Source organism: Oncorhynchus gorbuscha, linkage group LG12, assembly GCF_021184085.1.
Source record: "Oncorhynchus gorbuscha isolate QuinsamMale2020 ecotype Even-year linkage group LG12, OgorEven_v1.0, whole genome shotgun sequence".
Lineage (NCBI taxonomy): Eukaryota > Metazoa > Chordata > Actinopteri > Salmoniformes > Salmonidae > Oncorhynchus > Oncorhynchus gorbuscha.
Window position 1 is genome coordinate 16981448 of NC_060184.1, and position 23306 is coordinate 17004753.

Consider the following 23306-nt stretch of genomic DNA (forward strand, 5'->3'; position numbering starts at 1 on the left):
TACAGAGAGTTCCTTGGACTTCATGGTATGCAGTAGTTTCAGCTCTGACATCCTCTTTTTACTGTAGGACCTTATAGAGACAGGTGTTTCTTTCTAAAGGATGTCCAAACTATTGAGTTGGCCACAGGTGGACTCTAATATTTTTTGTAGTGACATCTCAAGGATGATCAAAGGAAATTGGATGCACCTGAGCTCAATGTGGTGTGACATAGCAAAGGTTTGGAATACTTATAAGATATTTCGGTATTTCATTTTAATTTGCAAATATTTTCTAAAACATGTTTTCACGTTGTCATTATGGAGAATTGTGTGAAGACAAGTTAGATTTAAAAAAATATATTTAATCCATTTTGAATTTAGGCTGTAACAACTAAATGTGGCTGAAATATGAATCCTTTCTGAAGGCACTATTTTCCCTTGGCCTATGATAATGTATCTGAAACCCCGCCCATTATATGTCACAGCAAGACAATCTCGTGGCCTATAGCAGTCAAAACTCCGGCTCCAGCTCATAGATCGAGAAAAGCCGACTAAACTAGTTCTGAAGGACAAGGTTGACATAAGTTTACCTACCAGCATCTCGTGTTTATTTTATATTGGATCGGAATTTACCGTTACAACTTGAAAGTCCAGTCCGACAGCGGGAAATGACACAGGAGCTTGCAAAGTAAGTACACGGTCCAGTTCTCTTTGGTTAGGCTATATGTACACTTGTAGGCATACACAGGTCCGCAATAACGCCCAGCAGCTTTTAGATGACAAAGGATACATTTTCTATTTAAATATCAGTTATTAGGGGATTGCTGAGCTTCTTTGACTTTCCATGTCGCCTAGTTTTAAGAATGGAAGAATGGTAGTTTTAGTTGGCAAACAGTATTCAAATGATTAGTGTCTCTATATGATTGTGCATTGAACTTCTCAGGCAGACTATGTGTGCTACACACACAGACACACAATTAAAGTGTGCAATGTTTGTACAAAGATAATGTCTTGTATATAAACAAAACAATGGAAGTAATTTGTAATGACACAGTCAGCGCGATGAAGACCGGTCTTGCTGGTAGAGTAGGATCAGCGATCTGGCTACTTCGTTGGCCTGACGTTAGATGGCTGCATTCCCACGGGATGCCCGCGGGACATGCGGGTCCCAACAGAGATCATTGCGGCGCTGTCGGCATTTTTCATGCTGCGGTTGGCATTAACGCTTACATTTCCTCCTGTTCACTCTATGGGACTTCTTCTATGTGTGTACATTGAAGAGGTTAGGACTATTATTGGGCATAATAACAGCAATGCAGAGTGTTATACCCTATGGTATAGATAGAATGATCTTCAAGAGCTGTTAAACATTTTTTACTCACAACAACAACCCACACCCCTTACACATATATTTCGTTTGAATAGACTGGGAGTAAATATTTGTTCACTTATCTCCTAAGCTACCAGTTTACATTATTACCAATAGCAGGGTTCAAACTTAATGCTAAAGTGGGGAGTTCTGAATCCTTAATGTTTACATTAATCTGAACCAATGTGCAGAAAGAGAGGCAATCTGGGTTCTCACTGTGCAAAAGAGAGGCTTCTGAATCTGAACTTGGATGCCCCACTGTGCAGAAAGTGGGGAGTTCTGAATCTGAACTTAATGTCGGGCTGTCTCACTGTGCAGAAAGAGAGGCGTTCTGAATCTGAACTTAATGTCGGGCTGTCTCACTGTGCAGAAAGAGAGGCGTTCTGGTGTTCCAGAATGAGGCGTCATGCAGTGGTGGCCGGTCTCACTGTGCGGCAGGCACTCACGGAGGATGACGAGGACTGGAGGGCCTTCCTAGGGAACCCCCTGACCGCCGCCTCCAAGGCCATGATGCACATCAACGGAGATGAGGACAGTGCCAATGCTCTCCTCTACAACTACTATAAGGTACCTCATATATGCTTACTACTACATACAGTTGAAGTCGGAAGATTACATACACTTAGGTTGGAGTCATTAAAACTCGTTTTTCAATCACACCACAAATTTATTGTTAACAAACTATAGTTTTGGACATCTACTTTGTGCATAACACAAGTCCTTTTTCTAGCAATTGTTTACAGACAGATTATTTCCCTTAAAATTCACCGTATCACAATTCCAGTGGGTCAGAAGTTTACATACACTAAGTTGACTGTGCCTTTAAACAGCTTGGAAAATTCCAGAAACTGATGTCATGGCTTTAGAAGCTTCTGATAGGCTAATTGACACCATTTGAGTCAATTGGAGGTGTACCTGTGGATATATTTCAAGGCCTACCTTCAAACTCAGTGCCTCTTTGCTTGACATCATGTGAAAATCAAAAGAAATTAGCCAAGATCTCAGAAAAAAAATTGTAGACCTCCACAAGTCTGGTTCATCCATGGGAGCAATTTCCAAATGCCTGAAGGTACCACCTTCATCTGTACAAACAATAGTATGCAAGTATAAACACCATGGGACCACGCAGCCATAATACATTAAGGAAGGAGACGTATTCTGTCTCCTAGAGATGAATGTACTTTGGTGCGAAAAGTGCAAATCAAATACTTTTTGGAGAAATGTCCTCTGGTCTGATGAAACAAAAATAGAACTGTTGGCCATAATGACAATCGTTATGTTTGGAGGAAAAAGGGGGAGGCTTGCAAGATGAAGGTCACCATCCCAACCGTGTAGCACGGGGTGGCAGCATCATGTTGTGGGGGTGCTTTGCTGCAGGAGGGACTGGTGCATTTCACAAAATAGATGGCATTATGTGGAAGGAAAATTATGTGGATATATTGAAGCAACATCTCAAGACATCAGTCAGGAAGTTAAAGCTTGGTCGCAAATGGGTCTTCCAAATGGACAATGACCCCAAGCATACTTTCAAAGTTAGGGCAAAATGGCTTAAGGACAACAAAGTCAAGGTATTGGAGTGGCCATCACAAAGCCCTGACTTCAACCATATAGACAATTTGTTGGCAGAACTGAAAAAGTGTGTGCGAGCAAGGAGGCATACAAACCTGAGTTAGGAGGAATGGGCCAGAATTCACCCAACTTATTGTGGGAAGCTTGTGGAAGCCTACCCGAAACGTTTGTCCCAAGTTAAACAATGTAAAGGCAATGCTACCAAATACTAATTGAATGTATGTAAACTTCCGACTTCAACTGTACATACTGTACTACTACATAGCTACTTTACTACTACATACCTACTACATATCTACTACACTACTACTAGTTACCTACCTCATATCTACTACTACATAACTACTATACTATAAAGGTATTTTAAGTACCGCCATAGATGTATATAGGTGTGACAATGTATTATACTACTCTTCTAGGTGCCACAAGACAAGAGAACGACTGGACAGCCCAAAACAGAAGTTATTGTGGGCGATGCTGATCCAAACAATATGTAATGAATCTCCTTAGTTATTATAATGTTTTTATTCAGTTATGACTTGGCATAGTTTACTTGTTATTTACTGTAAATTGAGAAAGTGTTTTGAAGTAAAGAAAGCTGTGTTCTGAGATGACCTTTACTCTGATCATCTCCTTCTCAGGAACTTCGTGGTGCCATTCCAAGATTCCCCCCTGGCCATGACAACTCTGAGGACCGTCCATCGCAACACCGCGGCCCAGGGCAGCAGCCAACCCAGCCGGGGGGACAAAACCCAGGCTCTCTACCCAGCCTCAAACTCCATAGTCTGCATCTCCACCACCTCCAGCCCTCCCCCCTACTCCCTCAGCCCAGAGGGGACCCAGGCCCTGCACTCCTTCCCCGTTTGCACCCCTTCTGGTCCCCACGGTTCCCAGTCGGATGGCATGGCCTTCAGTCGCCACCTCAGCCAGTACAGCCCCAGAGCCCGGAGCCTCACCCCTGACTCCACCTACACAAAGTCCTACAAGGACAGATCCAATGAGGTAGGGTCTCATACGTTTACTACAGAACCAGATAGAACGAGAGCACAATTTTACACTGAGCAGCACGAACCCCTCATGGAGCTGTGTAACTTACACCCAGGCTTCATTGAAAGTAAAAGTAACAAGCCTGTGAGACAGCCTATTCACTTAGCTACATGGAGCCAATGAGGCATCATCCATATTTTAATCGATCTACGCGTTGTAGTGTAATATGCAGTGGTGTAAAAAATACTTTGAAGTACTTTTTTTCGGATATCTGTACATTACTATTTATATTTTTCACTACTTTTAATTTTACTTCACTACATTCCTAAAGAAAGTTATGTACTTTTTACTCCATATATTTTCCCTGACACCCAAACGTACTTGTTACATTTTGAATGCTCAGCAGTACAGGAAAATTGTCTAATTGACATACTTATCAGGAGAACATGCTTGGTCATCCCTACTGCCTCTAATCTGGTGGACTCACTAAACACATGCTTTGTTTGTAAATGATGTCTGAGTGTTGTAGCGTGCCCCTGGCTATCTGTAAATAAAAAAAACTAGAAAATGTGGCAGGCTGAGTATGAGAATTGGGTACTTTTTCCACAACTGGTAATATGTAATGGTCACCTACACAAATTATTATGGGTGCGTCCCAAATGGCACCCTATTCCCTTTAATGTGCACTACTTTTGACCAGAGCCCTATAAGGGGAAATAAATAGTGCACTATAAAGAGAATAGGGTGCCATTTGAGACATTACCTATTTTCCTGGTACTGATGTTCCCCTGGATTGTGTTGTTGTGACCCACAGGTCTTCCCTCCCTCTGAAGAGGTCCAGCTACGTATGACCTCCATCCCTCCTGGTGGATACCCTTACTACAGCTCCACAGCAAGGTAACGTTCTCAGTCAAAATGTGATAGGGACAGTCACTCAGTGTTTTTTTTTTTTATACAGTCAGGGTATATTGAACCAGCAGAAAATACCTTAACCTCACTGAAACTATCTCTAATCAAACCTTATCTTAAGTCTTACCTTAATACAAAGCTGCAATATGTCACTTTTTGGGTGATCTGACCAAATTCACATAGACATGTGAGTAATAGACCTGTCACTAATTGAAAGCAAGTCTTAGAAGCGGTAGACCTGTTCTATACACACTATTTCTATGCTTCCCTTTTGTGTTCGGTTTTGTACACCAGCTTCAAACAGCTTCAAAACAGCTGAAAATGCAATATTTGGTGTTTTTGAAAAGACATTTCACAGCGGTTTAGATGGTACAACGATTCTCTTCACCAGGGCTCTCCAACCCTGTTACTGGAGAACTACCCTCCTGTTGGTTTTCGATCCAGCCCCAGTTGTAACTAACCTGATTCAGTTTATCAACCAGCTAATTATTAGAATCAGTTATGCTAGATTAGGGTTGGAGCGAAAACCTACAGGATGGTAGCACTCCAGGAACGGGGTTAAGAGCCCTGCTCTACGTTATGCATTGCTTGTTTTAGCAACCAGAAATTGGTAGTGCGATTTCTGCATATTGCACCTTTAAGTTTTCTTTCTGCCTATCAAATATTCACTTTCAAAAATGCTTTTATAGTCACTAGCTGAGATATTAGGATATAGGGAAAAGGGGATACTTAGTCAGTTGTGCAACTGAATGCATTAAACCAAAATGTTTCTTCTGCATTTAACCCAGCCCTTCTGAATCAGGGGGGGCTGCCTTAATCGACGTCCACGTCAAAGGCAGAATGGCAGATTTTTCCACCTTGCTGGCTCGGTGATTCGAACCAGCGACCTTTTGTTACTGACTCAACGAATATTCTCTCCCTCTCTCTTTCAGTCAACACTTTGAGTACATGCTGGAGGCTCCCCAGTCCCTCTGGACCAAGAACCGCAGTGGCCAGATGAGCTACCTGAACAAGGCCCAGTTCTACCCCATCACCTTGAGAGCACTAGGGGGCACCCCGCTCCAATCTCATCTCAGTGGAGAAGTCCGGGTATGAGCATCTCTAATCTATCTCTTTTATTGGTTTGTTTTATCTTCTAGTCTCTCTGTCTCTCTCTCTGTCCCCGTCTCTCTGTGTCCCCTATTCTATCTACTGTGTCTCTAGGTTTGCCAAATATGTTTTGGGAAGGCCTTACTTGACTTAAGGCCATTGACAAATGTCCTCACTCGGTTCGGGTCAAGTTTGTCCAGGTTTCACCAGTTGAGGCTGCTCTCAGTCGTCTCTGACTGGACTACCAAGTGTTTCTGGGTCGACCCCTCTTTCTTGTCCTCTGTACAGTTTTGGGAATAGAGTATACATGTTTTGCTCTAAATGTTGTTTTTGTGTTTTAGGTCTTGGTGGTGTGTGTTTGTAATGTAGAGCTGACTGTATATTTCAGAGTGTGGTGATGCTTGTGTTTGGAGAGGAGAAGCTCACAGAGGACCAGCTCAAATACTGGAAGTACTGGCACAGCAGACAGCACACAGCCAAGCAGCGTTGCATTGATATTGGTGAGGGGTCACACACACCCACACATGTCCTCAAAATCAGTATGTAAACATTAATTGTTAGTGTGTAAACAGTACTGTTGTCTTCCCTGTTTGTTCATCCCAGCTGACTATAAAGAGCGATTCAATACGATCGGCAATATTGAGGAGATCGCCTACAATGCCATCTCTTTCACATGGGACACAAAGGACGAGCCACGGGTAAAAAATGCCAATATCATGTCTTTATAGTGGCAGCAGAAATCTTCAAGTGAAGGTTTGGGCTCTGGGGGTAAAGTTACCCCTAGGTACAGATCAGCTTCCTCTCCCCTCCCCCAATCTTGACCTTAACCAGTAGTGTGGGAAATGCTGAACTGCCCCAAGGTCAGCGTCTAGGGACAACTTTATCATACCAGATTTGAGACAAATTTCGGACAATGTTTTGTAATACAAAACAAATGTAGTTACAAACAGTCACCAGCTGGGGGAAACATATACAACTAAATCAATCATACACAATACTTTGAAACTACCCAGGACCACACTTTGTATGTAGAGACTACAATTTTGTACCTTGATTTCTTTCTGCCTGCATGACAGAAATGTCATATGGAAATATAGTGCATTCAAGACAATTGGGAACTAGAAAAAAAACTACCTCACTCTGGCAAAAATCGGTGATGTCAGTGATCTTCAGGTCGGAGCTCTAGCATGATGTCCAAGTTTCCAACTTGTAATTCCGATTTTGGATGACCCCGAGTTCATTTGACTTGAACGCACTGAAGTCAGTTTGGAGATTTCCGGAGTTGTCTTGAACCCAGAAATGTGCATCAGAACTGTTTATTCAAATGTTTATTTAATTAATTAAACATTTTCTGTCTTATGACTCAATTTGTTGCGTATTTTTATGGCATTATTGGTGCTTTTATGCAATGCTTTTGGATGGACAGAAAGCTTTTTGAATTTAAATTCTCATGTGCCTTTATCGCTGCCCCCTCAGGTGTTTGTGTCTGTGAACTGTCTAAGTACAGACTTCTCCCCTCAGAAGGGAGTGAGGGGCCTTCCTCTCAACCTCCAGATTGACACCTACAGCTTTGGGAGCCGTGGTCACAAGCTAGTACACAGAGCCTACTGCATGATTAAGGTGTTCTGTGACAAAGGTGCCGAGAGGAAGATCCGAGATGAGGAAAGGAAGCAGCCTTACAGGAAGGGAAGGAGACAGGCGACAACGGCAGCCTGTGAGTACATCACCTGAAACAACCAATCGATTAATCAATCAGTTCATCAATCACCCCCCCAAAAAATATCAGTATGCCAGTGTGCTTCACAAAAGCCTCTTCACAACTAACCCCTAAAAATTAAGCCAGGGCAACAGTATCAAGGCAAAACTGCATAGGTAGAAAAAAATTACTTGAAAGGAACTACATTTCATCAGCTGGTGATTGTCAAACAAATAACTGTCGGTCTCACAGTAATTGACCGTTAATTAACATAAACACATTTAGCATATCCTGGCTTCCACACAAAGCCAACAAGTCACTGATGTAGACCTTTGGAAGATCTACATTTTAAAAAGTCTAGTAAATCCATGTAATAGAGCCGTCCTCCTTCACAATATATCCAGTATTTATTTTAGACCGGTCTAAAGAAGCATGATATGAAGAAAATGTCTATTTCAGAAGAACAGAATAGCATACTGAGTTTTCCTTATTTTATTTAGGTCCTGATCTGGCTATGCCAAATGGCTGTAGGCTACACTAGTTCATTTAGCAAACAAGATTTGCTTAGAATTCCGTGGTATTATTTTATAGTATGAAGAATACAATTGAACAAAGCTGAATAAAATAGAAAGGATATTTTCTCCAAACGATTTGAGGAAGTGCGCACATGCAGCTATCTGTGATGAGCGTTAACAAATAAATAGGTATTCATTTCATTTAGAGTTATTAATATAACTTTACTGTTCTACAAATGTTGAGCTATATGTTTTGATTTTTAGTACATTGTAAGCCTACATGATGCGACTCTAATGATGATTTGAGTCCTGCTACGTCAGTGACTCATTCACTATTTGACAAGCACTTGATAATGCCTCCACAGCCACAAAGTCAGATTCCACAGGCACAAAGTCAAAATTGGCTACAGAAATTAGCTTAATTTAAGGTTAGGCATAAAGTTGGCAGTGTGGTTAGGGTTAGGTTTAAAATAGAATTCTAAGAAGATACTTTTGAGAAATGGGCGGGGTCTATGACTTGGCTATAGAAGCTAGTGACGACCCTCTATCTCTCCCTGCTGTCCTGCCACAGATGTGGAAGACCCTCTGCAGCTGAAGCATGTGGCCATAGCATCGTTCAAAGCCATGAGTGACATGGACTCCCAGCCAGTTCTCTTCATCCCAGAGGTCCACTTCCCCAGCACCCAGCACCACCATGTAAGTCCAGCGATGCCTATGTTTAGGGTTGCAGGACTCTTTCCCAAGGTTCCCAGGTTTTTTAGAAATACCAGTTGGACCGTTCCTGGAATCAAGAGGGAATAAGCAGGGAGGGAGTCCTCCGACTGGGATTTCTGGAAAAACTTGAACTTTGGGAAAGAAACTGGATTGCAACCATGTTTCACTGTAGCATATCGCCAAACTGACAGTCTCTAGGTACCATTTGTTTTTGGCCATTGCTAGGACCGAACTACATTTTCCAGGATATAACAAATAGACACCTGGTTGCATCAGGTGCACCTGCATTGCTTGCTGTTTGGGGTTTTGGGTTTCTGTACAGCACTTTGAGATATCAGCTGATGTACGAAGGGCTATATAAATACATTTGATTTGATCAGTGGAGGCTCCTCAGAGGAGGAAGGGGAGGACCATCCTCCTTAGTGAATTTCATAAATAGTAAATAAAATAGTAATAGTAAATAAAATTTAAAAAGTTATCCTAGCTATAACTATGCTAAATATATTCACGTCACCAAATATTTGATTAAAACACACTGTTTTTCCAAGGAAGGTCTACAGTAGCCCCAACAGCACTCTGTGGGGTAGCACCATGGTGTAGCCAAAGGACAGCTAGCTTCCGTCCTCCTCTGGGTACATTGACTTCAATACAAAACCTAGGAGACTCATGGTTCTAACCCCCTTCCATAGACTTACACATTAATTATGTCAACTTCCGGAGGATGTCCTTGTCACGTACGTGTGGAGAGACGGACCAAGGCGCAGTGGATGTTAGAGTTCCACATATTTATTATAAAGTGAAACTTAGCAAAAACAATAAATTAACAATGAAACGTGACTGTGTGGTGCACATACACAAAATAATATCCCACAAACACAGGTGGCGAAAACCCCCACCTAAATATGATCCCCAATTCGAGACAACGATTACCAGCTGCCTCTAATTGGAAATCATACAAATCACCAACAAAGAAAAATAAACTAGAACACAACATAGAAATAATAAACTAGAATACACCCAGTCGTGCCCTGACCTACTACACCATAGAGAAACAAGGGCTCGCTATGGTCAGGGCATTGCATAACATGTGATGAGTAGTTGACTCAAAGAGAAAAAAAATTGTTGAATAGTTTTGAACTATTACATCCTAAATTAAGGAGAAGCAAGAGAAATATGTTTTTTTTTCAGTTTCACTTACTTAGCTAGTAAATGCAGCTAGTTACTTTAGCCTACTCAAACAATAGGCTCAAACAGAGGGATGCTATGTTAGCTAGCTGACTATGTCTATCCAACACATCACTGGAACTCTTCCAAGTCAAGGTAAGCTTTTGGTTTTACCAATTTATTCCCATCGGGTCCGCTGGTGTAACAGCTTACTGACTGTACAGTGTAACGTTAATGTATGATTGTAGCGGGTTTACTAACGTGTTAGTTCTATTAGCTATGCTGACTATGATGTTAATTTAGCTAATATGGTGACAACCATTAAGGCCATGTGTAATGGTTTGGCTTGGAAATGTTTTTTCACCTGGTCACATACAGCTGATGTGTTGTGTATTGAAGTCCACAAGCGAAGGGAAGAGGTGAAAGGAGGAGAGCACATAGATGTGAGAAGGAATACAATGTGGCTGCTATGAAACTGAACTGTGTTTAAATGTGATCAGGAGTGTATTCATTCCGTCAATTCTGTTGAAAAACGCTTTTTTAAAGCGAAGCAAACGGAACAAAACGGAGATAAACATACCTGAATTTGTCCAATTGAAACTCTCGTTTGCAGCTGTTGGACTATATTAGCTAGATGCAGGCAAGAGTGTGCAAGGCGGTATTGAATTTTACTGTCTGTCCATGTGTCACTGTCTGTCACATCAAATTTGTCTCTCGACCTGTGTGCACCTACGTTGCAAACTTTCATTCATAGGCTGGGTTGTAGCAACCTCATGATGGGTATAAGGAAAATTTGAGTATCATGTAGTAGCCTAAGCCTATCACTGTTACATTTAACTGGGCGAATGGAATATGAACGACAATCATCCAATATGCTGTAATAGATATAAGGCCATGCTCATGAAAACAAAATCGCCCTCCCTCATCTGAAACGGCACTGACCGCCACTGTGTTGCATGCATGGGAACCCATCATAATACTGCTGATTAATTTCCATACAGTACTTAGTTGAAATGTTATGTTATTTTTTCATGCTGGTATTCTGTATTTTTAAACTCTGCATTGTTGGAAAAGGACCCATAAGGAAGCATTTCCCTATAAATCTGTTAGTTGTTTACGAAGCATTTGACAAATAAATTGTATTTGATTTTAAACGTGTGTGAGGTACATTTTAAATGCATAAGAGAATGTCATATATATGTTTTTTTTAAACATTTCAGACAAACGTTGAGACAGGAACACAAAGAAACATCACCTCTAAGTGAGGGGCTATAGGGATGCTAGTGCTACACAGACTGCAGAGTTTCAGTGGACTGTAGTTTGCTTGGGACAATAGCAACTGAACAAATAGCCCACTCAACTGATTTATTTTTCTCTTTATCAGGCAAGCCTATCAGATGACGGTGAGGATAGGTGAGTAAAATTGTTATATTGTATACTTACTGTAATATTTAGTGAAAGATGCTAAAAGTGCCTATAAATGTAAACAATTTGATACCCATAATAAGTGATTCATTCACTCAATGTGCCTTTTTCATAGTCTTTTATTCTCATTATAGTAACTAGTGATCTTAATGACTAAAATGTAACTAGTCATATGTGTTGTGTTTGTCTGGTTGCAGCTTGGGGCAGAAGAGACTACTTCACTGTGATGAGGACTTTGAGTTGGCTCATCACAAGAAAGCAAGGCGGGACGGACCAGAGAAAGGTACATTATATTGAGATATGTTTGCCGACAGTGTGTATTCAAGAGAAATAAATACAGTGAAGAGAAGGCATAATACAGAGAAAGAGAATTATAGAGCAAGAGAGAGAAATGCTCTCTGTCTGGCTGCACTGTAGTGTTACTCAGGCTGCTGTTACTCAGGCTGCTGTTGCTCAGGCTGCTGTTGCCCAGGCTGCTGTTGCCCAGGCTGCTGTTGCTCAGGCTGCTGTTGCTCAGGCTGCTGTTGCTCAGGCTGCTGTTGCTCAGGCTGCTGTTACTCTGGCTGCTGTTACTCTGGCTGCTGTTTCTCAGGCTGCTGTTGCTCAGGCTGCTGTTGCTCAGGCTGCTGTTGCTCAGGCTGCTGTTGCTCAGGCTGCTGTTGCTCAGGCTGCTCCCACGCAGTTCAGCTGACTGCATGTAAACACAGGCCACATGGCTTCCAAAGCCCTGCCCTCCCCTTCCCCTTAGATGGAGAAAGCACAACACACACGGTTTGTTTTCCAAGTGGAATATGATCATGACATGTAGTCCAAACGGGATTGGTTTTCCCACTCACGTGTTTGTGGTGGCTGTTCTCAGAATGATTAGGGGTTGTTCGCCGTTTGGCGTGGTCTGTCTCAGACTAGTCTATTTCTGACTAGGCTCACTGCCAATTCCCAAGACACCAGTGTGAAAAGAGTAAAGAGCAACTACAGTCAGTCACTGGCCCAGCCTTTTCTCAGTTTATGAGGTTATAAAGTGGTGGAATTACCCTTTAACAGGGGTCCAGGGGTGTCTCCGAAATGGCCTCCTGTCCTGAATTCTGGTCAAAAGTAGTACACTGTATAGGGAATAGGGCACAATTTCAGACACAGTCCATCTTAACTGAGTTTTACTATATTTATGATATCTGATGAGGGTGGCAGTTGTTTCAGCATGAATACACACTAAAACCATGGAAACATCACCTAGCAGAATATTAGGGCAATACTGTAGTACATCATAACTCAGTGACTTGACTGAGAGAGAAACTCACACAGTAGGTCAATGTGTGAAACGGTCTCACACCCCATGTCTAAAAAAACACCTTTGTGTGGATTCTTCCCTCTTTTTGTTTCTCAGGTACCACTGTCTATGGCACCTCTCCCTCACACTGTGGGGGTTGGTGTGGTAGTATTTGACTGGGTTGGTGTGGTAGTATTTGACTGGGTTGGTGTAGTAGTATCTTACTAAAGGCTTCTGCATGCTTTGGTAGGCACCTAGTTGAATTCGGCTAGGCGAACCGAACGATTGTCCTCACATATACCCTAAAAAGACTTTCGCTTGAACAATTTTGAGACGCCATATTCGGTATACACTTCCTCAAAATAGTCTGAATTAATCTAAGATAAATAAAAAAATCTGTCGTACATTTTTACGTTTTTGCCGAGGAGATCTTAATCGTCCAATTCTACATGAACTACAATGAACAAAAATGCAACATGCAACAATTTCTAAGATTTCACTGATTTACAGTTCATATCAGTCATTAGGCCCTAATATAAGGGTTTCACACGACTGGGAATACAGATGCCTCAACAATGTCAGGCTGTTTATTTGAGCCTGTGGAATGTTGTCCCAGTCTTCTTCAATGACTGTGCGAAGTTGCTGAATATTGGCGGGAGCTGGAACATGCTGTCGTACACGTGATCCAGAGCATCCCAAACATGCTCAATGGGTGACATGTCTGGTGAGAATACAGGTCATGGAAGAACTGGGACATTTTCAGCTTCCAGGAATTGCTTACAGATCCTTTTAATATGGGGTTAATGCTCATGCTGAAACATGAGGTGATGGCGGCGGATGAATGGCACGACAATGGGCCTCAGGATCTCAGTATCTTTGTGCATTCAAATTGCCATCAAATTTTTTAAATTGTGTTTCTTCTCTGTAGTTTATGCCTGCCCATACCATAACCCCACTGCCACCATGGGGCACTCTGTTCACAACATTGACATCAGCAAACCTCTCGCCCACACGACACCCACAGGTCTTACATCCACACTTCTCCAGCGTGCCAGTGGCCATCATAAACTCAGTTTCTCACAATTCCCTACATTTAATCCAAGTTTTTTTTAAACTGTCTTAGGTCAGTTAGGATCACCACTTTATTTTAAGAATGTGAAATGTCAGTATAATAGTAGAGAAAATGATTTATTTCAGCTTTTATTTATTTCATCACATTCCCAGTGGGTCAGAAGTTTACATGCACTCAATTAGTATTTGGTAGCATTGACTTTAAATTGTTTAACTTGGGTTGAATGTTTCGGGTAGCCTTCCACAAGCTTCCCACATTAAGTTGGGTGAATTTTAGCCACATTCCTCCTGACAGAGCTGGTGTAACTGAGTCAGGTTTGTAGGCCTCCTTGCTCACACATGCTTTTTCAGTTCTGCCAACAAATTGTCTGAAGGATTGAGGTCAGGGCTTTGTATTGGCCACTCCAATACCTTGACTTTGATGTCCTTAAGCCATTTTGCCACAACTTTGGAAATATGCTTGGGGTCATTGTCCATTTGGAAAACCCATTTGCGACCAAGCTTTAACTTCCTGACTGATGTCTTGAGATGTTGCTTCAATTTATCCACATAATGTTCCATCCTCATGATGCAATCTATTTTGTGAATTGCACCTGTCCGTCCTGCAGCAAAGCACCCCTACAACATGATGCTGCCATCCCCATGCTTTGCGGTTGGTATGGTGTTCTTCGGCTTGCAAGCCTCCCCCTTTTTCCTCCAAACATAACGATGGTCATTATGGCCAAACAGTTCTAATTTTGTTTCATCAGACCAGAGGACATTTCTTCACAGAGTACGATCTTTGTCGCCATGTGCAGTTGCAAAACGTAGTCTGGCTTGTTTCGTCGGTTTTGGAGCCGTGCCTTCTTCCTTGCTGAGCGGCCTTTCAGGTTTTGTCAATATAGGACTCGTTTTACTGTGGATATAGATACTTCTGTACCTGTTTCCTCCAGTATCTTCACAGGGTCCTTTGCTGTTGTTCTGGAATTTATTTGTACTTTTCCAACCAAAGTACCTTCATCTCTAGGAGACAGAATGCGTCTTCTTCCTGAGCGGCATGACGGCTGCGTGGTCCCATGGTGTTTATACTTGCGTACTATTGTTTGTACAGATGAACGTGGTACCTTCAGGCATTTGGACATTGCTCCCAAGGATAAACCAGACTTGTGGAGATCTTGGCTGATTTCTTTTGATTTTCCAATGATGTCAAGCAAAGAGGCACTAAGTTTGAAGGTTGGCCTTGATATACATCCACAGGTACACCTCCAATTGACTCAAATGATGTCACATAGCCTAACAGAAGCTTCTAAAGCCATGACATTTTTTGGAATTTTCCAAGCTGTTTAAAGGCACAGTCAACTTAGTGTATGTAAACTTCTGACCCACTGGAATTGTGATACAATTAAATAATCTGTCTGTAAACAATTGTTGGAAAAATGACTTGTGTCATGCACAAAGTATATGTCCTAACCGACTTGCCAAAACTATAGTTTGTTAACAAGAAATTTGTGGAATGGTTGAAAAACAAATTTGAACCTAAGTGTATGTAAACTTCCAACTTCAACTGTATGTAATGATCATGCCATTTAATCAGCTTCTTGATATACATGCGGACATCTTAACTCTCCCCTAAACTGTGGGGGTTGGTCGCGGTATCTCTGTGCATTCAACTTTCCATTGATAAAAGGCAATTGTTTTGTCTGTTCGTAGCTTATGTCTGCCCATACCATAACCCCGCCGCCACCATGGGGCACTCTGTTCACAAGGTTGACATCAGCAAACTGCTCGTTAACACGACGCCATACACGTGGTCTTCGGTTATGAGGCCGGTTTGACGTACCTCCAAATTCTTTAAAACAAGGTTGTAGGCGGCTTATGGTAGAGAAATAATTAACATTTAATTCTCTGGCAATAGCTCTGGTGGACATTCCGTCAGTCAGTATGCCAGTTGCACGCTCTCTCAAAACTTGAGACATCTGTGGCATTGTGTTGTGTGACACAACTGCACATTTTAGTGACCTTTTTGTCCCCAGCACAAGGTGCACCTATGTAATGATCATGACATTTAATCAGCTTCTTGATATGCATGCGGACATCTAAACTCTCCCCTAAACTGTGGAGGTTGGTGTGGTATCTGACTATCTCTCCTCTACACTGTGGGGGTTGGTGTGGAATCTGACTACCTCTCCTCTACACTGTGGGGGTTGGTGTGGAATCTGACTACCTCTCCTCTACACTGTGGGGGTTGGTGTGGAATCTGACTACCTCTCCTCTACACTGTGGGGGTTGGTGTGGAATCTGACTACCTCTCCTCTACACTGTGGGGGTTGGTGTGGAATCTGACTACCTCTCCTCTACACTGTGGGGGTTGGTGTGGTATCTTTTGGTGCGGTATCTGATAGTTTGTTTCCTTGCACTACATTCCTCTAGTGCTGCTTTATGTCCGTAAGGAGACAGAGGAGGTGTTTGATGCTCTGATGCTGAAGACGCCCACTCTGGCAGGACTACTGGAGGCTGTGAGTACATTTGTTGTGTTCTATTTTGCTCAAAATTTATTTTTTGATGACTAAGTGTGTGTATATAACTCGGGAGAACATTTTCAACAGGCAAAGTTAAATAATAGCTAAGCAGATATAGCTGTGTGTGTAGAGTGCACTATGGGGAATAGGGTGTAATTTGGGACACAGACCCAGTGTCACAGGAAGAGGGATTTGTTTCCTGTTTGTGTCCGTCAGGAAGTAGTCACTTGTCAGAGAATGCACACAGGCATCCACAGTGACATTCAATGGAATGGATTGTATTGTCTAAGGCCGATTTGCACCCAGTTCACATAGGGGGTTTCCCATGTTTTTTCCCATCACATCTCTAGGTAACCGATAAATACGAGCTGCCGCTTGAAAAAATGGGGAAAGTCTACAAGAGGTGCAAAAAAGGGTAAGACTGGTGTCACTGGGATTAAAGTATTCATCTCAAATTGCACCCCATTTCCTATGTAGTCCACTATGGAAAAGGGTGCCATTTGGGACGCACTCCAATGTAAATAATCTGTAACTTGTTTATAGAATAAACAACAGTCTGAAGATAAGTAAATCACTTCTCCTGTCCTGTAGGATCTTAGTCCATATGGACGATAACATCATCAAGCATTACTCCAACGAGGATGCCTTCCAGATCAACATAGAAGAGGTGGGGGGGGGAATGCTGCTGACACTGACTGAGATCTGAGTCCGGACAAGGGAAGTATTCATCAGGGCACAACTTTTTGCAACGGAAAGTGAAAATTAGCGTTTCTTATTTGGTCCTTTTTCTACCTAGTGAATATGAACACAACCCTGGTCAGGGGGAGTGGAGTCTGTTGTCATGGGCCTCCAGGGGCAGACCCTTGTAGGTGGAACACATGTTGACCCCGGCAGCTGAGGGACACAACCGTAGGATTAGTCACCTGTTTACACAACTGTAACAGACTTCTAAAAGGAAAACAAGATATTTTCATGAGTTCTGCCTTTCTGCTGCGCCAGTGTCTATGAGGCCATTTCTGGTGTGGTTGGTTGCACAAAATAGCTACCTTGATCACTGGCAAGAAAAATACATTTAAGTATTTTCACATAAAATGTGACTGAGTGATTGCTTCACAAGCAGATGATGGGAGTCACACCGTACTACTGGGGCTTTTTGGCAGTAGCTACGGTACAAGATGAAACTATGATGAGGACCATTTGGAAACAATATTGTGTAACGGCCAATGATATTTTCCTACTTTTTAGACGTTTTTTCATGTGTAGTTTTTGATCAACTCCTTTTTGCTATATATACACAGACAAGACAGCAGCGATGTCTTCAGAATGCCAGTTAACGTATGAAAGTATTACGTATTATTTTGAAGTACAGTACCAGTCAAGTTTGGACACACCTACTCATTCCAGGGTTTTTCTTTATTTTTACTATTTTCTACATTGTAAAATAATAGCGAAGACATCAAAACGATGAAATAACACAAATGGAATCATGTAGTAACCAAAAAAGTATTAAACAAATCAAAATATATTTTAGATTCTTCAAAGTAGCCATCCTTTGCCTTGATGGCAGCTTTGCCACTCTTGGCATTCTCTCAACAAACTTCATGAGGTAGTCACCTGGAATGCATTTAATTTAACAGGTGTGCCTTGTTAAAAGTTAATTTGTGGAATTTATTTCCTTAATGCGTTTGAGCCAATCAGTTGTGTTGTGGCAAGGTAGGGCTGGTATACAGAAGATAGCCCTATTTGGTAAAAGACAAACTCCATATTATGGCAAGAACAGTTTAAATAAGCAAAGAGAAACGACAGTTCATCATTACTTTAAGACATGAAGTTAAATGTCAAGAAGTTTCTTCAAGTGCATCAAGCGCTATGATAAAACTTGCACTCATGAGGACCGCCACAGGAAAGGTAGACACAGTTACCTCTGCTGCAGAGGATAAGCTCATTAGTTACCAGCCTCAGAAATTGCAGCCCAAATGTTTCACAGAGTTCAAATAACAGACATCTCAACATCATCTGTTTAGAGGGGACTTTGTGAATCAGGCCTTCATGGCCGAATTGCTGCAAAGAAACCACTACTAAAGGACACCAATAATAAGAAGAGACTTGCTTGGGCCAAGAAACACAAGCAATGGACATTAGACCGGTGGAAATCTGACCTTTGGTCTGATGAGTTCAAATTTGAGATTTTTGGTTCCATCTGCCGTGTCTTTGTGAGACGCAGAGTAGGTGAACGGATGATCTCTGCATGTGTGGTTCCCACGGTGAAGGAGGAGGAGGTGAGATGGTGTGGGGGTGCTTTGCTGGTGACACTGTCTGATTTATTTAGAATTCAAGGCACACTTAACCAGCATGGCTACCGCAGCATTCTGCAGCGATTCGCCACCCCATCTGTTTTGAGCTTAGTGGGACTATCATTTGTTTTTCAACAGTACAATCACCCAAAACACACCTCCAGGCTTTAAGGCCTATTTGACCAAGAAGGAGAGTTAAGGAGTGCTGCATCAGATGACCTGGCCTGCACAATCACCCGACCTCAACCCAATTAAAATGGTTTGGGATGAGTTGGACCACAGAGTGAAGGAAAAGCAGCGGACAAGTGCTCAGCATATGTGGGAACTCCTTCAAGAATGTTGGGAAAGCTACTTTGGAGAATCTAAAATATAAAACATGTTTTGACTTGTTTAACACTTTTTTGGTTACTGCATGATTCCATATGTGTTATTTCATAGTTTTTATGTCTTCACTATTATTCTACAATGTAGAAAATAGTAAAAATAAAGAAAAAAATCCTTGAATGAGTAGGTGTGTGTCACGACTTCCACTGAAGTTGTTCCCTCTCCTTGTTCGGGCGGCGTTTCGGCGGTCGACGTCACCGGCTTTCTAGCCGCCACCGATCAAATCAAATCAAATCAAATTTATTTATATAGCCCTTCGTACATCAGCTGATATCTCAAAGTGCTGTACAGAAACCCAGCCTAAAACCCCAAACAGCAAACAATGCAGGTGTAAAAGCACGGTGGCTAGGAAAAACTCCCTAGAAAGGCCAAAACCTAGGAAGAAACCTAGAGAGGAACCGGGCTATGTGGGGTGGCCAGTCCTCTTCTGGCTGTGCCAGGTAGAGATTATAACAGAACATGACCAAGATGTTCAAATGTTCATAAATGACCAGCATGGTCAAATAATAATAAGGCAGAACAGTTGAAACTGGAGCAGCAGCACAGTCAGGTGGACTGGGGACAGCAAGGAGCCATCATGTCAGGTAGTCCTGGGGCACGGTCCTAGGGCTCAGGTCCTCCGAGAGAGAGAAAGAAAGAGAGAATTAGAGAGAGCATATGTGGGGTGGCCAGTCCTCTTCTGGCTGTGCCGGGTGGAGATTATAACAGAACGTGGCCAAGATGTTCAAATGTTCATAAATGACCAGCATGGTTGAATAATAGTAAGGCAGAACAGTTGATACTGGAGCAGGAGCATGGCCAGGTGGACTGGGGACAGCAAGGAGTCCTCATGTCAGGTAGTCCTGGGACATGGTCCTAGGGCCCAGGCCAGTTGAAACTGGAGCAGCAGCATGGCCAGGTGGACTGGGGACAGCAAGGAGTCATCATGTCAGGTAGTCCTGGGGCATGGTCCTAGGGCTCAGGTCCTCCGAGAGAGAGAAAGAAAGAGAGAAGGAGAGAATTAGAGAACGCACACTTAGATTCACACAGGACACCGAATAGGACAGGAGAAGTACTCCAGATAAACAAACTGACCCTAGCCCCCCGACACACCGATCCATGTTTCGTTTTGTCTGTTTTACACACCTGGTTCCCATCTCATAATTATGTTCCTTATTTAACCCTCTGGTTTCCCTTTCTGTTTTGTGCGTGATTGTCTTTCGTGTATTGCTGGTGTGTTGTATTTTGAGTCCTGTTTTGTCCTTGTTTGGAACGGGATTTTGTTACATTTTGGAGTAAATCAGTGATTGTTACTCTTATCTGTGTCCTGCGCTTGACTCCTTCGCTATCTTTTAGATAGACTCTGACAGTGTGTCCAAACGTTTGACTGATACTGTATATTTCAAAGATATGTAAAACATGATGCGGTGACTGGCTATTTCTGTCAGTACTTTTTGTATTTATTAACTCTGTGATGATTTTATTTTTTGTAAGTTTAAATCATGAAAAAAGGGATATGAATTAAATTATAGCTATGTATTTATATTTACATCTTGAACATTTTGAACATTTTGTGTTATTTTGTGTGTGTCTGAACGTAAATTTATAGGTGGCAACACAATGTTTTGAGATGACGGAATGTGAATATTTCTTTGCAACAGGAAATGAGGGTTTGGGTCAGTGTGTTAAAAGTGTGTTAATGTGTCAATTTGTGTGTTAATGTTTCAATTTGGACTGACTCGATTTGGAGTCAGTCCTGTCAGCAGATGCTTACCCACAGTGGTTATTAAATTAGTTAAAAGTAATTCTTCAAACTAAGCATTTATTTGGACATTGTGTGTTTTGTAGGAGAACCGAGTTGCATCAACGAGGCATGAAGCACAGATTGTGCAGATTTGGTGAAAAGTGCTCTGGTCAAAAGTAGTACACTATAAAAGGAACAGAACCACATCACAGAGTGTTTTATAGCCCTCTAGATAGAGAAGGTCAAATAAAATCTGCCTGAGAACGATCTTTCTCACAGCTCTTTTAGTCCTGAACATCATGCAGTCCGGTTTTTGAAGACACTTAGGCACGTACACACAAGTTGTACAACTGATGTACAATTTTTGGCACAACGTTTGTGATACAACAGATATTTTAAAAAATTATAATGATAAGTGCTTTGGAGACGGTAAAGTGGTTGTGTGATACTTTTTGTGATTACAAACTATTGTGTCGCAAAAATATCTGTTAAATTATATCACATTCACAACCATTGTGAAATATGTTGTACAGCTACAGTCGAAGTCGGAAGTTTACATTCACTTAGGTTGGAGTCATTAAAACTTGTTTTCAACCACTCCACAAATTTCTTGTTCACAAACTATAGTTTTGGCAAGTCGGTTAGGACATCTACTTTGTGCATGACACAGGTCATTTTTACAACTGTTGTTTACAGACAGATTTTTTTCACTTATAATTCACTCTATCACAATTCCAGTGGGTCAGAAGTTTACATACACTAAGTTGATTGTGCCTTTAAACAGCCTGGAAAATTCCATAAAATGATGTCATGGCTTTAGAAGCTTCTGATAGGCTAATTGATATCATTTGAGACAATTGGAGGTGTACCCGTGAATGTATTTCAAGGCCTACCTTCAAACTCAGTGCCTCTTTGCTTGACATCATTGGAAAATCAAAAGAAATCAGCAAAGACCTCAGAAAAAAAATTGTAGACCTTCACAAGTCTGGGTCATCCTTGGGAGAAATTTCCAAATGCCTGAAGGTACCATTTTCATCTATACAAACAATGTTAGGCAAGTATAAACACCATGGGACCACGCAGCTGTCATACCGCTCAGGAAGGAGACGCATTCTGTCTCCTAGAGATGAACGTACTTTGGTGCGAAAAGTGCAAATCAATCCCAGAACAACAGCAAAGGACCTTGTGAAGATGCTCGAGGAAATCAGTACAAGTATCTACATCCACAGTAAAATTAGTCCTATATCGACATAACCTAAAAGGCTGCTCAGCAAGGAAGAAGCCACTGCTTCAAACCGCCATAAAAAAAAGCCAGATTACGGTTTGCAACTGCACATGGGGACAAAGATCATACTTTTTGGAGAAATGTCTTCTCATCTGATGAAACAAAAATAGAACCGTTTAGCCCTAATGACCATTGTTATGTTTGGAGGAAAGGGGGATGCTTGCAACCCGAAGAACACCATCCCAACCGTGAAGCACGGGGGTGGCAGCATCATGTGAGGGTGCTTTGCTGCAGGAGGGACTGGTGCACTTCACAAAATAGATAGCATCATGAGCAAGAAAAATTATGTGAAATAAATCTCTCTACTATTATTCTGGCATTTTACATTCTTAAAATAAAGCTGTGATCCTAATTGAACTAAGATGGAATTTTTATCATGAGGAAGGAATATTATGTGGATATATTGAAGCAACATCTCAAGACATCAGTCAGGAAGTTGAAGCTTGGTCGCAAATGGGTTTTCCAAATGAACAATGACCCCAAGCATACTTCCAAATTTGTGGCAAAATGGCTTAAACTAGATGATAGGAACACGGGACAATTTTCAGCAAGTTGCAACATTGAAATACAGAAATAAACACTTTTCCATAAACAAGGTCTAAATCATGTTTGATGCACTCTGTAAGTAAAATGTTGTACTGAACTGTTTAAGGACAACAAAGTCAAGATATTGGAGTGGCCATCTCAAAGCCCTGACCTCAATCCCCTAGAAAATTTGTGGGCAGAACTGAGAAAGTGTGTGCGAGCAAGGAGGCCTACAAACCTGACTCAGTTACACCAGCTTTGTCAGGAGGAATGGAACAAAATTCAGCCAATTTATTGTGGGAAACTTGTGGAAGGCTACCCGAAACATTTGACCCAAGTTAAACAATTTAAAGGCAATGATACCAAATACTAATTGAGTGTATGTAAACTTCTGACCCACTGGGAATGTGATGAAAGAAATCAAATCAAATCTGAAATAAATCTCTACTATTATTCTGACATTTCACATTCTTAAAATAAAGTAGTGATCGTAACTGACCTAAGACAGAGAATTTTTACTAGGATTAAATGTCAGGAATTGTGAAAAACTGAGTTTAAATGTATTTGGCTAAGGTGTATGTAAACTTCCGACTTCAACTGCAGTTGTTCTGTGTTAAACAAGTCTGACAAACAGGATGTACTGTAGGCCTAGCCTATGTGCTGAGAGTGGTGCAGTACAGCAGAGTGAGGCAGCCTTTATTGGATCCTAATAAAATCCGAAATACTTGTCCATGTGCAGTCTCAAATGGTATCCTTAATCCCTATTTAGTGCACTACTTTATACCAGGTCCCATAGAGAATAGGGTGCCATTTTGGGTGCATCAATTGTCCTTTGCAGTCTGAACC

General features: G+C 41.7%; 1 protein-coding gene across 1 annotated transcript; it reads left to right on the plus strand.

Annotated features, from left to right (window-relative positions):
- Positions 1–1787: 1787 nt before the first annotated feature.
- Positions 1788–17702, plus strand: LOC123991581 (grainyhead-like protein 1 homolog). The gene is made up of 14 exons (XM_046293208.1): positions 1788–1915; positions 3337–3410; positions 3559–3919; positions 4719–4801; positions 5746–5902; positions 6291–6402; positions 6506–6600; positions 7379–7616; positions 8685–8809; positions 11376–11404; positions 11614–11699; positions 16161–16246; positions 16600–16664; positions 16841–17702. The coding sequence occupies exons 1-14, from the start codon at positions 1856–1858 to the stop codon at positions 16953–16955; spliced, it is 1686 nt and encodes a 561-aa protein (XP_046149164.1). The 5' UTR covers positions 1788–1855; the 3' UTR covers positions 16956–17702.
- Positions 17703–23306: the final 5604 nt, after the last annotated feature.

Bases quoted from the DNA above. Each gene is read 5' to 3' on its own strand.
- LOC123991581 (XM_046293208.1), top strand. From the start codon at position 1,856: ATGATGCACATCAACGGAGATGAGGACAGTGCCAATGCTCTCCTCTAC. The intron at 5,903-6,290 runs GTATGAGCATCT...TGTATATTTCAG, and splicing joins ATCTCAGTGGAGAAGTCCGG to AGTGTGGTGATGCTTGTGTT. The intron at 7,617-8,684 runs GTGAGTACATCA...GTCCTGCCACAG, and splicing joins ACAGGCGACAACGGCAGCCT to ATGTGGAAGACCCTCTGCAG.